General features: G+C 34.2%; 1 protein-coding gene across 3 annotated transcripts in view; it reads right to left on the bottom strand.

The window, feature by feature from the left end:
- The window catches only part of LOC124354339 (hepatocyte growth factor-regulated tyrosine kinase substrate), a 72249-nt gene extending 62501 nt beyond the window's left edge, over positions 1–9748 (bottom strand). Inside the window, exon 1 of one of the 3 annotated variants that reach the window (XM_046804711.1) lies at positions 9582–9748. In XM_046804711.1, the coding sequence (XP_046660667.1) occupies positions 9582–9618 (37 nt within the window). In that variant the 5' untranslated portion in view covers positions 9619–9748. The remainder of the gene's footprint in view (positions 1–9581) is intronic. The other 2 variants (XM_046804710.1, XM_046804712.1) reach the window with 2 other exon arrangements.
- Positions 9749–13570: the final 3822 nt, after the last annotated feature.

Here is a 13570-nt window from a genome sequence, read left to right as displayed (position 1 = left end):
TTCTCAACTGTGATATGTATAAGAGTTACATAATATTTTCCGTAAGCTGTATAAGCATAAAATGCAGTAAAATGACTGATTTTTATGTTTTCTGATAAAATGGAATATATCTTTAGTTTTTTTTTTAAGCTTATTAATCAAGATTTACTTTTAAACTAAGACTAGACTATGATACAACTTTTTAAGACAACCTTCAATGTCAATACAAAAATTGTTCACCTATTGGCTATATCCAAAACAAAATTAAACTAACATAATTTATCAACATTCTACAATTCTAACACATTATAAAAGCTAGTTAAAACTATTGCATTCTTCTATAAATGAAATGTAACATCTCATTAAAAAAATAGCTATATCAGTCCCCTTAATGAGGTTTGTCCAACCACAAGTCCTGATCTTGTCCAGGACACTAAGACATAAAAATTCTTGTCATCAACTAGTGAGACATCGAACAACCTATGTTCAACCCATATCGGTGACACTAAGCCACTGTGCAAGAGCAAAAGTGGTTCAAGGATACCCCTTTAAAAATAACTTGGAACTTTATTTAGCCACTCTGGCTATTAGTTTCATATTTGTCCTATTTACTGTTTTGTTTCTTTTTTACTTATAATGAATGGTTCATTAAATTTGTTATGAGTTTATGTTATTGTATTCATATATTAAATTAATATACTATTATGGATTGATAAATAGCAATACTTCTGTTATTTAATAATAAACATTGATGCTTATATTAAGTTAATTAGAACTCAGGACTGTGCATTGTAACATACTCAATCAATGGGGTTTTAAATTATTTTAACATGTTAGCTGCTAAATATTAAGTAACGTACGTTACTAGAGGCTAATTTTTTTTATTAGTATTCAATTACCAAATTAGTTGTTGTGACACGGGTTGGTACAGAAAGGTCATCAAACACCAAAAGAGCCAAATTTCACCATTTTGAAATCGTGCAGTAGATCTTACCGCACACGCTCCTGGGGCCAGTCTCTCTTTGAAGCACGCACTGTTTTCCTTATTGTTTTTGAAAAAGACAGACCACTAACGATTGTTTATAATAATACTGGGAACAAATCACTTAGTAAAACTAAAAATATATTGATAAAAAACACTAAAAACTACTATTTACAACCCAACCATCCTCCCCAAGGTATGCTTCATTAGCCATGGAATTGGTCAAAGCAATGTGGGACACACAACCCAGGCTGTCCATCACATTCTAAACACTGCACTGCCACATCACGTATTTCTCTCTGCCATTTGCATAGCAAACTCTGCACCTCTTTTGTTTACCTCTCTTTCCATAAGCCACTTTTTCTGTAATCCGTGAGGGTACATGGGGGACGCTGCAGCACTTCAGAAGTCGAGGAAGCTCGGGAACGTCAGGGAGTAGCTTGTCAATAACCTCCAGACGGAATTTATACAATGGCATTTTGTTTTCTCCACTTGATGTGCGAACTTTGTTATAGAGATAGTGTGCATTCACTAACATCATCTGAATTACGTGGACAAAAATCTTCTTGTACCACCGCAGTGTTTTCCTTCCACAAGGATAATATGACACCATTTGGTCACTGCGGTCCACGCCTTTCATAAAATGGTTGTATTGAACCATTGATAGTGGTTTTAGTCTCTCCAAACTACCTCGATTAATTGAATTCACCATGTCATTTTCAAACTCAGTGGATATGTAAGAGACAACGCGTTTGTCTTTCCATTTGGCGACAACAACACTTTCGGCGTAGCGGGCGATGGTTTCACCCTTTTTCAGGGTTGCCGATTTGACTTCAGAAGATACGTATTTTCTGTCCAGCCGAAGAGTTCCAGTGCAATATGTATTCCTACGGAGCAGGCTTGAGGCAAGAGTAAAACTATTATAATAGTTATCCATAAATAAACTGTGGCTCTGTTGTTTGGGTTAGGATACCTTTCAAAACTAATGCATCGCAAAATAAGCATGAATTTGTCCCTGGCCATGAATTTGGGGAAGCACGTTGAAAACAGCTTACAAGTTTTCCAATAGTCTTGTATTCAGGGTAATTGTAATATTCCCATGTGCAGCAATAGGCCAATAAAACATTTGAGATCCTCTACGGTAATGTATTTCCATTTTGGATTTGTGAGCCTGGGGTTGTAGTAGGTTCAGAGAATAACTCTAACGCGTATCTATTCGTAGTAGCCACAATGCCATCCAAAAAAATCACATCCACCAGCAACAAGAAAAAATTGATTGGGCAAAGGGCCAAAAATCTTTTCCTCTTTTGTAAACGGTACATCTTTCATACCTATAGTTTGAGGACTCCATTGTGGTGGTCTTACGTCATAGTCTGGGTCTTCGACCTCTGACTCATCAGTCTTGTATTGTTCATCGTCGAGGTCCGGAGCATAACCAGGGACACCAGGGTCGTCTTCATAATCAGAATCACTATTAGCCACAAACTGACGTCTATTCTGGATTCCACTAGTTCCAGGAGGCAAATCCGTGTCTATTGTATTATAAGAATAACACTAAACACACAACAAAAACGGTAAAATTTGAAGTAGTCTTTTTTTTATGATTCCTGTAGGAAGGGGAAACCCCCTCAATGTAGTGAATCTCTTAATCTTTCCATACCCTAGACATAAGATACTCAGTTATAGCACAAACCTTATTTGTAAAGTATAAGAATAACAGCAAAAAGTTTTGTTTTGTTCATGAAGTTAACAAAAACTTAGGCCTACCTAACCTAACTACCTGACTGTCATGTTTCCTGTTCAGCCCGAAGGCAACTGCCCAAGGGACTACCAACCTACTCGAGCTTCATTTGTGAAAATATAATTAATACACAAGAAAATTACAAGTTCTATTGAATTTTTACAAGAATGTGATTTTATGGCTAAATCAGCATAGTAAGACTAAGTGTACAATGCAATATTAAAACAAAAATAGAAACAGAAAATTACAGCCTACAGTGAGGAAGTTCCTCATTTTTATTTGTGTCTATTTGTTCAGCTAACTCAGTTTTGACTCCCTCCTCCAACGGTTTTAAGTCCTCTTTTTCAAAATTTATAAATTAATAACATTTCATAATTTACATTCTTGAAGCTCTTGTCTTATTGGAAATTATCTATTAATTTAAACAAACTCTCCAATAATATAAAGTTTTTATTTTTGTGAGGCCTTTCGTACTCAATGAGTACATCTTCGGACTCACACAATTACATTTGTGTGAGTCCGAAGATGTACTCATTGAGTACAAAAGGCCTCACAAAAATAAAAACTTTATATTATTGGAGAGTTTGTTTAAATTAATAGATTTCATAATTTAACAAGAATTCATAATTCATCTATATTACAGATTTGTTTTAAAAGAGTTATAATAATGAATTTTAAACACTTGTGTTTTCACAACATAATAATTAAATTGATTTTTATGTAGGCCTATATCAACTTTTACCCATTTAGACTATATAAACTAACATATAAAATGCATTAAATTAGGCAAGATTTGAATTTGAAACAAAAATTAAATTAAATAAATTTTAAATTTAATCTGAGCCTTTTACTGGAATTCAACTAGCCAAACAATTACAATCAACTGAAATGATAAGATTGTAGAAATCTAAGTAATCCAGCAAGTTACACTCCATTTTCTAACAAGGTTCCGGTTCAAAGTGGAGGTTATGTTAACCAGTACACGTGGTCAAATTTATGGCCAACTATAGGAGACTTACCTGTCCAAGAAAGGATGACAAGGGAGTTAGACAATAGACAATAGACAATATTCTTTTAATGACATATTCGTAGAGAAACAGTACATTGTGTCAATACAAAGTGTTTTAAAAACAGGTTCAGGTGTTAAAAAATTCTTTTTCTGTGTAGTAAGGATTTTCTTGCAGCCATATGGTTAGTTGATTCTTGAGCCTCTTGATTGGTTCTTTCTTGAGATTTCTGGCAGATGGTTGAAATAGACTGCACCTATATATGATGGCTTCTTCCATATAGACTGAGGTGGTGAGGTGGTAGTGTGAAGTTCGCAGCATGTCTAGTGTTGTGGTGGTGTATGTCCCCTGTGTCTGGTCTGTGCTGTGGTGACTGCATGTAGAACAACTTCTCGAATATGGAGTGACACAACTGTGAGGATCTTGAGCTCCTTAAAGGCATCTCGACAGCTTTCTTGTGGGGCAATGTCTGCAAGACACCTTATTGCTCTTTTTTGTTGTATTAAGAGCCATTTCCATGTTGGCATTACTTGTTCCCCCCGCCCCCAGGTTGCTATGCCATACCTGAGGTGGGATTCAAATAAAGAAAAATATGCTGTTTTTGCTGTTTCCAGGCTACTTATTTGTTTTAACCTCCTTATGACATAGGTGCTGGAGGCGAGCTTCTTGCAGAGGTGATCTATGTGGGCTGTCCAGCCAGGTTGGAGTCTATAGTTACCCCAAGGTGTTTGGTGTTATTTTTGGATTCTATGCCCGGTAATGCTATGTTGGTGTTGTTCTTATTTTTTGTGGTAAAATTTAGCTGGACTGTTTTCTTTTCGTTCAGGACCAGTTCGTTTGTGGTGCAATATAGTCTAGTAGTGTTGAGGGTGGTGTGTATGTTTCTGGTAAGTGGTTTCTGCTGATCTATTGGCCAGTGTGAGCACTGTGTCGTCGGCGTACATTACTGTATGGCAGTTGTCCTCCAAACAGCCAGGAAGGTCGTTAGTGAAGAGGAGGTACAGCACAGGGCCCAGGACTGAACCTTGTGGGACTCCTCGTTGCGCAGTGGTGGGTTCAGATTTGATTTTTTGTTTGATGCCATTTTTCTGTGTATTGTATCTCCACAAGCTGTTTCCTGTTCATATAAGTAGCTGTAGAACCACTTAGCCTCTGTCCCAGTCACTCCAAGGGTGTTTAACTTTGTGAGTAGTCTGTTATGACTGAGACAATCAAAGGCTTTATACTGAAATCTAAGAAAAAACTTGTTACAGTGTTTCCCTCTTCTAGTTCGTCGATTACATGTTCTACAAGTTGTATCAGGGCAGTAGCGGTTGACCTCCCCTTTAGGGAAACCGTGTTTTGGCCTGTGAGGAGGTTATTCTCTTCTAGGTGGAGGAGTAGCCTGTCGAGGACTACCTTTTCTATTATTTTAGAGAAAGTCGGGATAAGTGAGATGGGTCTGTAGCTACTAGTGTTGGTAGTTTCGCCATTTTTGTATTTTGGATAGACTTTAGCGGTTTTTTAGTAGATCTGGGAAGATTCCTTGTTGGAGGGGATTTGTGTTTGTGATATCTGCCAGAGGGATGGTTAATTCTTCTACACAGATTTTTGTCAGTTTTGCTGATATTTCATCTATACCCCGAGGAAGTTTTTGGCTTCAGGGAGTTAATGGCATTTTTTATGTCATTGTGGGTTACTGGTCGAAATTGCAATTCATAATTTACTTCTGGCAATGGGTCTTCGTTTTGTGGGGTGTTTAAGCCTGTTATGGTGGGTTTGGAGTGTTCTTTCCGCTACTGTGGCAAAAAAGTTATTGAAGCAGTTTGCAATGTCTGTTGGGTCTTGGGTTGTTCCATTGTCGAGTTGTAGTTTCCATTCTCTGGTTGTGTTAGGTTTTGCGTTTCGCTCATTATTTATAATTTGCCACAGAGCTTTAGGCTTGTTGTCAGCCTGTTCTATGTGAGCAGCTGTTTGCTCTCGTTTTTGAGGAGCTTGAGTCTTAGGTCATACTCTTTTTTCCTTGCTGCTGTTTCGATCTTGTCCTCAGCTCTCCCTGTACATTGTTCTCTTTCCAGTGCTTGGATGTATGCTTTTTTTCAGCCTTGTGCACTAGTCATTCCAATGAGTTCTCTTGTTAAGTGGTCTTCTTCTTGTTGTTGTTAGTGGGCAGGTATTATTCAATGTTACTTGTAGGATTTCATGAAAACATTGTAGGCCTGGTTGGCGTCAGCTGTTAAGATACGTTATCCCAGTTTTGGCACTGTAGGCTTGATTTGAATCGATCTGTAGACTTTTTGTTGAATATTCTCTTCTTCTCATTTCCAGTGGCAGATGGTTTCTCTCTGGTACCTAACTTTATTCATACCTCTCCTCTGTACTAATTTTATTTTCTAAACATGTAACCTATCTGTAGGTCAAGTGAAACCTTGACCCCCTCGTCCATTTTCTTCAATTCTCTCCTTAATTGTAAAAAAATTAATGGACTACTGAAGATATAAATGGTGAAGTTAAGCGTTTATTTTAGTACTGTGAATAAAATTATTGAATGTTAAAGCTGACATGAACTATATTGATCTGTCACAGTAGTGTTTTGCTACTATAAAACGAAATAAACATGAGACTCCCCTCAACCCTCTCAGTGCCAAGCACTTATGGGGGGGGGGGGGGTAGCATGATCATTGTCAAATATTTCTGACAGACAGCTTGTATCCCTCAGTGCCATGATATTTTACTCTTTGTTTAAAAGTGTTCGACCAAATAATTCTCGATCAAAAAAATAAACATACTGGGATTTTTTGTTTTTATTTTGTGGAGAGAAAGATACGCTATAACTTATAAAATGTATTTGAGTAATAAAATATGTTGAACATTTTTAATATAAAAAATTAAAATTTGTAAAAACAAACATTTAATTTTCATGATCTTAATTGTTTTGTGTGTACTGTTTTAACTGATCTCTATGTAAATAGGAAGAACTACACCAAGATATAATAAATGAATATCTTTATAAACGAATTTTGATTTACTTATTTGTGCAAAATGTTGAAAATCTGCAACTTCATAACTTTATTTAACTCTTATATTTTCAAACAGCTTTTACCCGCTGTAACAAATCAAATCTAGACAGATAATCTATTTTTATTCAATTTATTACGTATAATATGAGATTTTGATAATATGAGAATTTAATAATGAATAAAAACTATCTAGGCAATGCATATTTATAAAATGTAACAAATAAAACAGTTTAACATTTAGTTACTTTTTACTATTTTGAAGGATAAACATGTCGGACATCACCTTGTGACACAAATAACACATGTAAATTGCCATTGCACTTGCTGCCATTACTCAAATACCATACACATGATTTTTACTTTATTTTAACTAATTTGGAAAAACAATGTCAAACCAAATTACGTTATAAGTTTTTACAGTGGTATTATAGTGTGATGCTAGATTTATATATGTGAAAGAAATATAGATATTTAAGATTATAGAAAATAATAAGGGTAGACTTTAATAAGCGGCCTACACTGTAATTCCGTTGTTTTTATCAAATTTTTTGATTGATGTTATCCAATGAATAATTTGATATTACAATTCATTTAACATAACATATGATTTCAACTTATTAATTACAATAACTTTTAATTTTTAAAGTAAACAATATGAAGTAACTAATTTTTGGAGAACTTGAAAATGGCGATGAGAAAATTATATGAGATATCTTTTTAAAAGTCTTGAGATTTGTTCAAGTGGCTTCAAGATGTGGACTTGGCACAGTCAAGCCCATCCTTAACTTAATTTAAATACAAGCAGTTGCCTACTGCAATCGGAGCAAGCTGCAATTATTATAGTTTTTCTGGTACTAGGTCTAGTGAAAAGTTGGTTTTGTTATGTTTTGATGCTATTATTCAAGTTATTTAATTACAACTTGTAATGTATTATAATTCTTGTAGCGTACAATTATTATATAATATCGAAGTAGGATAATATGACGTTCGATAATAAAAATCGAATAACGAGTGTAGGCCACTTATTAAAGTCTCCCAAATAATAATACTTTAGTAAACCATACAAAAAAAACCTGTCTACAAAATGATAGCCAATCTGAAATGGTATTTCTGCACATCATAACTAATGACGTCACAACTACATTCATTTATTAGAAAGTCATAGTTGGTTTGGTTCCTAAAACAGTACACGATTGATAATATATTCATTAAACCAAATTTATAGTAATAAAAGTCTTCTCATATGGGTTTGTTGACGTCATGTTTGTTTTGACTTTTCTTACAAAACACTATCGAATTTATACCTTTAATTCTAATTTTCATCTCCTCACTACAAACTAGACACTTTGGATTTAAAGGAGCAAGATCATTGCAAGCGTTAATAGTGTTGTTCATTGCCATTGCTATTGCTAATGTTAACTCACTATGCAAATGATTTTATTTTGTTTGAGTTAACTTAATTTTAAGCAATTTAGATACTCTACACAATAAAAACAGCTGGCAGTTAGTTACTATGAATTATCTAACAGGTCAAAATAATGTTTTTATATTCGACAGTTTAAACATTTCTAATCGATAGTTGATTTGATTGTGGTAGCTGCTTATTATACCTACTGCAGCCCAGCTCTTTACACTCAAAGAGTTAATGTGTAAATACATGTTGTTTGAAGATTCTAAATTAGAGTTGAGATCTAGCCTATTCCAGCAGTTAACTTATCTATTTTTGTGTAACTAGGCTATAACAAATTATGAACTCCTTAGAAGGAAAACAAATAATAAACTAGTCCTAGTTAAAGTATTTTTGGTATTTATTTACAATACCGTGACCATGAAAAATGGACTTTTTTTCATGGGTTGGGCATTTATAGCCAAGTATTATTATCACAGGTGCATATAAACTGGGGGGAAAGTATATTATTGTATTATATTGATGCCTTTCGGGCATTATTGCGTTAAAAATGGAAAATAACCGACAAAATTTTGTCGAACAACACTTGGAGGGTTAAGGATCAGGGGCATCACGTGATCTGGGATTCGACTTTTGCAAGCTCGAGTTAATTTTTTTTCTAAAAGAGCAAGCAGTGCGCAGCACTGCGCAGCGGGCAGGCATCGTTGACAGAATTAACGTACTTGTCAGCATCATTTCAGTAAGATTGCCAGAGATACTGTCAAAAACAGAGTTTTCAAAAAATCGTAACTCCTTTGATTTTCGTTGCCGACGAATTTTTTCTTCACTATTGTTTTCAGGAAAAATTGTAGTTTTCAGGGGAAAAAAATGAACATACCTTTCCATGGTCACGATATTGTAAATTGATACCGTATTTTTAATTATTTAGTGTGATCAATAGTTAGTTTTGTTATTGTAGCCAACCTATTTTGATATTTCTTGTTTCATTTTAAATTTATTACTTTCATAAAATCGATTGTTTTGCTGGCCTCTTTGGGAAGTGCAGCCATAATATCCTATCCTAGGTACTTATTAGCCACTTTCCATTTGAAAAATATGCAAAGTGAATAAACAAAAAATGTAAACTAGGCCTAGTACCATGGTTTATCTCTAGTAAATGCATAGAAACATGTAGTAAGCCTAGTATCATAATGGGTTAAAATTTGTAAAAGCTAAGGCAATGGTTTCCACAAAAATAGTCAATCATTATACACAAAATAAACAATCTAGTCGAGGTATAGAAAACAAGCCAATGGCAAGTTATAATTGAGACATAAATTATATCTGGGCTAGAACTACAAATAAATCTACAAGACAGACTTATTGTTTTTATAAAATCAGAAAACTGGGTTTAACAAGGTCAGCTAGGCTACTATAACCTCATATGTAAATAACAAAAGGGAATGTAAGATAATAGAACACATACCTAAAAGTTTGTCAAACGGTGACGTTGAACGAAACATTTTCTTCTTTTATAAATAAAAATATAATTGTGCAAAAGACTCCACAATAAATTTCAGGAGTTCATCAAGTACCTTCTTATTCAACAAAACAATATCAGCTGATGAGTTGGAATAAGACGTAACTTCATCACAGTCTGTGACTCACTCAATGACTAATGAGTACTGAGTAGAATCTTTGACTATTTATTTATTATACAGTATTGGTTGTGCATGTAATATATTTAAAGGTAGAATCAAGATTGGCTAATGACATAGTGGAGATTAACCAACAAAACATATGTTGGAATCACTGCAAAACGTTCGAATATATAGAAACGTTAAAAAAAATACTATATTCTCAACTCGTTTATATTGCACTGTTCCTGCTTACATGTCTCCTAATAAATAATTCCTTGATCTATCTCGTGCTATACAACACAGAAATACTACAACAATGGTCTCTGGTACTAATAAAAATGGCACTTTTGGTATAAAGAGAAGTTATTTAGTAATATTGAGTCTCATGTTATTACGATAGTATCATTTAAAAATAGCCTTCAACTTTTTGTAGTTCAATACAACCAGAAAAAGTTATTTTATTACAAATCTCAACGATATCTGCGATACGAAGGTAATTTGTTCTCAATTCCTCACCATTATAATTAATAAATATTACAAACAATGAGATTATAGGATGAGAACCCTTAGCCACGTCACTATTTACCAGAGATTTATGTGACAAGCAGTTAAGAAACTTCACAGAAAGCTATCGATTGCATATACGTAGTTAATGAGCCTTTCTAATCTCTTTCCAACGAACCAATAGGCTTTCAAGTTGGAAATCAAATGTGGATGACAAACAATCCTGTGGCGTTTGCCTTATTATGCCTAATTTGTTGCTCTTTAGTGTCTCCAGTGGCGATACTGAGGCACCTTCCACTTTGTCACTGCATCTGGCCACGTTTCTGTTTATTCTGGGAGCTATTATTCTGTTGTACTGTTCGCTGGGTGGAGACCACTAAAATAAATTAAAACATTTTATAATGCAAATATTTTGTAATTTACAGTTGAATAATAAATCTTAAATACATATTTAGTGAAAATAAGCTGTGAGCCACAAAATACACAAAAAGCGTAATATTGATTTAAATTAAAGGAAAATACGTGTCAGTCAGCTTAATCAACCAGCTGATATCTGCCATTAACAGTTGATAGCGGAACCCAACGTAGTATACCGGTAATTCGTTGGCGGAACCTGCACTTGTTCCTGATCAACCCGGGGCAGAACAAGTCTGACCTTGCTTGTGTAAACTAGTTACATACTGGGTATCTACCTTAAAACTAATACATTGTGTTTTACTAAACATTTGTCTCGACAGTTAGCGTTTTAAAGTTTTCTAACTCGGTGAAAATATTAAAGTTAGAGTTGGAATTGAATGAACTAAAGAGTCCTGTTTCGTAATTGGCATATGGTGTGAGTGGAGGAGAAGTCTAAGTGGAAGTAAAATAAAATATTTTAAATTAAATTTAGAAGCAGCGGATAGATCATGTTACAGAATATTTAAATTAATTTATCCTTTGTTAATCCATTTTGTGTACTTTTGACTTATTCCACTGATCACGCCTTAGCAAGGTTAGTTGAAGGGTGCTGCATTCTGTACCCGCAACGCTTTCAGATAAATGAGACAGTAGAGGAGTCAGTGGATTGAGGGATGCATGTACCGTGAGTTAAACACTCCTTGCACTTATAAAAAGGGTTTTAAGTTAAATCTTAGAATTAGACTGGAAATGGAATTTAGATTTTTCAGTTATATTATCTATTCGATGACAACATCCATTAGTGGGTTATAATCATTCTCTGTTGTAACTGCGAACATAAAAACCAAGCATCCGCAATAAAGGCTACTGAACACCTTATGTGAGGTTTTAATTAATGCCACATAGCCGGGGGAGCACAGTGTCCTAGAAGCTTATACACGCCCTTAGTATGACTCCATTCCATTACCTTTTCATTATAACCAGAGGTTGATAAGAGCTCTCTTTTCGGTGTATAGTCTTGTCCTGATAGCTTCGAGAGTAACACCTGGCGTCATATATGTGTAGGCTGATGATTTCCATGGAATTATAGCTAATTGTTCTAATTCATATACTTCCAGGCTTGGTGAATATATAGCTACAAAACATCTGGAGTTTTATATGTCCGTGTACCCTATCCAATCATTAATCTCAGTCCAAGTTCCAAATTTAGAGCGTTTCAGTCCAATTTCGTTCAAGTGGGAACAAAGTGTGGTTTCGATCTATGGGTCTTAATATTATTATGGAAAGTTACGCTTCTACTACGCCTCTTTAAGTTGAAATATTTGTGCCAGTTAATATACCAAAACTATTAGATAGTTTGAAATGTTGAGTTAATATTTTTTAAAGTCTATTTATTGCAGCAAGGTGAAATATTTGACCTACACAATATTCCGAAAACAGTTTTTTACGCAATAGCAACAAGAAAGGTCATATAATTATGAAGTACATACCTATAACTTCTAATAGAGACTTATTTACAATGGTTAATTTCCCTGTATTGATTCAAAAGATAGTGGAGTTCTTCAACTGCTGGCTGATAAGGCAATTTTGTAACATAATATAGTGAATCCAGACAGATTACATAGACACTTCTGGATGGGTCTCCTTAGTGCAGAATACGTATCATAGAATGCACTTAAAGGGTAATTACGAAAATTCAGTCACAGGTTTTATGTACATACTGCTAAAACCCTTAGAGCATAATTCATATTACAGTGCCGACATTATTAGCATTTAAAAACTTTTAGATGGGAAATAAGTAATGCATACATCTTTAAAACAATGTTCACGGGCCTCTACCCTTAAACAAGTGGATTTTGCAAGACAAACACTAAAGGTCTGTCAATCCTTTTGCTACTGAATTGTCCAAAGTCAAACATTTGGTGATCCAAATAGTTTTCTTAAACATAATGTCCGCAACTGTTGTTGATATAGTTTCCACTAGATTAATAGTTTCTAAAGTTTTGTTCACTCTCTAAATAGAATTAGTCACATATAAAAGACTCATCTCTAACTGCAACATCGGTAAAAAGTCCAATGTTTCTTTTATGGTCTATATTTATTTAAAATTTGCTTATTTTCTTTGACTTTCGCTTTTTGTAGCAAACTAAACCGGTTTCAATGTTAATAGGTATTATTGACTTTATTCAATCATCTGAAATGAGGGGGATATGTTTTCCCTTTGCTACTTACCACGTAAGATAAAATCAATTCGTGAATCAGATGTAAAAAATAATATACTATAGAGCTGAATATTTTTAAGAAAGAAATACCACACGATTCACAATTATAGTCATACAGGAAAATTTTGCTGTACTATCCCCAAACTGTAAGAAATTAAATACAGCAATTTTAGGCTTCAATAAATGCATTATTCATAAGTAATTTCAATTTTTGTACATGTTACAAAAAATTTATCATTTGACATACCAGTTGCTCTTCACTTTTATAGGACGATGAAAAAGAAAATAGCTTTTCAATATTTGTACACCGTGACATGCCTGAGGAAGTGCAAAAACTATAACTTCTTCGAAAAAAAAAAAACAGGTTGGGGCGGCGTGCTCTCCTCTGTTCTAAAGACATGTGCACATTTAATTGCAGAACTATTGCATTTCATTATTAATGAATCACTAAGAAAGTGAAACATTCTCTGATAATGTAAAATATTCAAAAAAACCAATTTAAAAAAGAATAAAATAGTAATGTTAATTATCGTTCAATAGCTCTAATACCAGTTTGGTTTAAATGTTGTGAACACATTTTTCTTTCTCGAGTTATACAATTTCTTAATAATTTCAAGATTCTTTCAGAGTATTAGTTTGGATTCCTTGCCAAATACTCAACAGTCGATGCTGTTTTTAGTTTTATGGATCAGTTTTACAGTCTTTGGATCCAG

The sequence above is a fragment of the Homalodisca vitripennis genome, chromosome 2, assembly GCF_021130785.1.
Source record: "Homalodisca vitripennis isolate AUS2020 chromosome 2, UT_GWSS_2.1, whole genome shotgun sequence".
Taxonomy (NCBI): domain Eukaryota; kingdom Metazoa; phylum Arthropoda; class Insecta; order Hemiptera; family Cicadellidae; genus Homalodisca; species Homalodisca vitripennis.
Note: the sequence above shows the minus strand (reverse complement) of the source record. Positions and strands in the feature narration are given on the sequence as shown.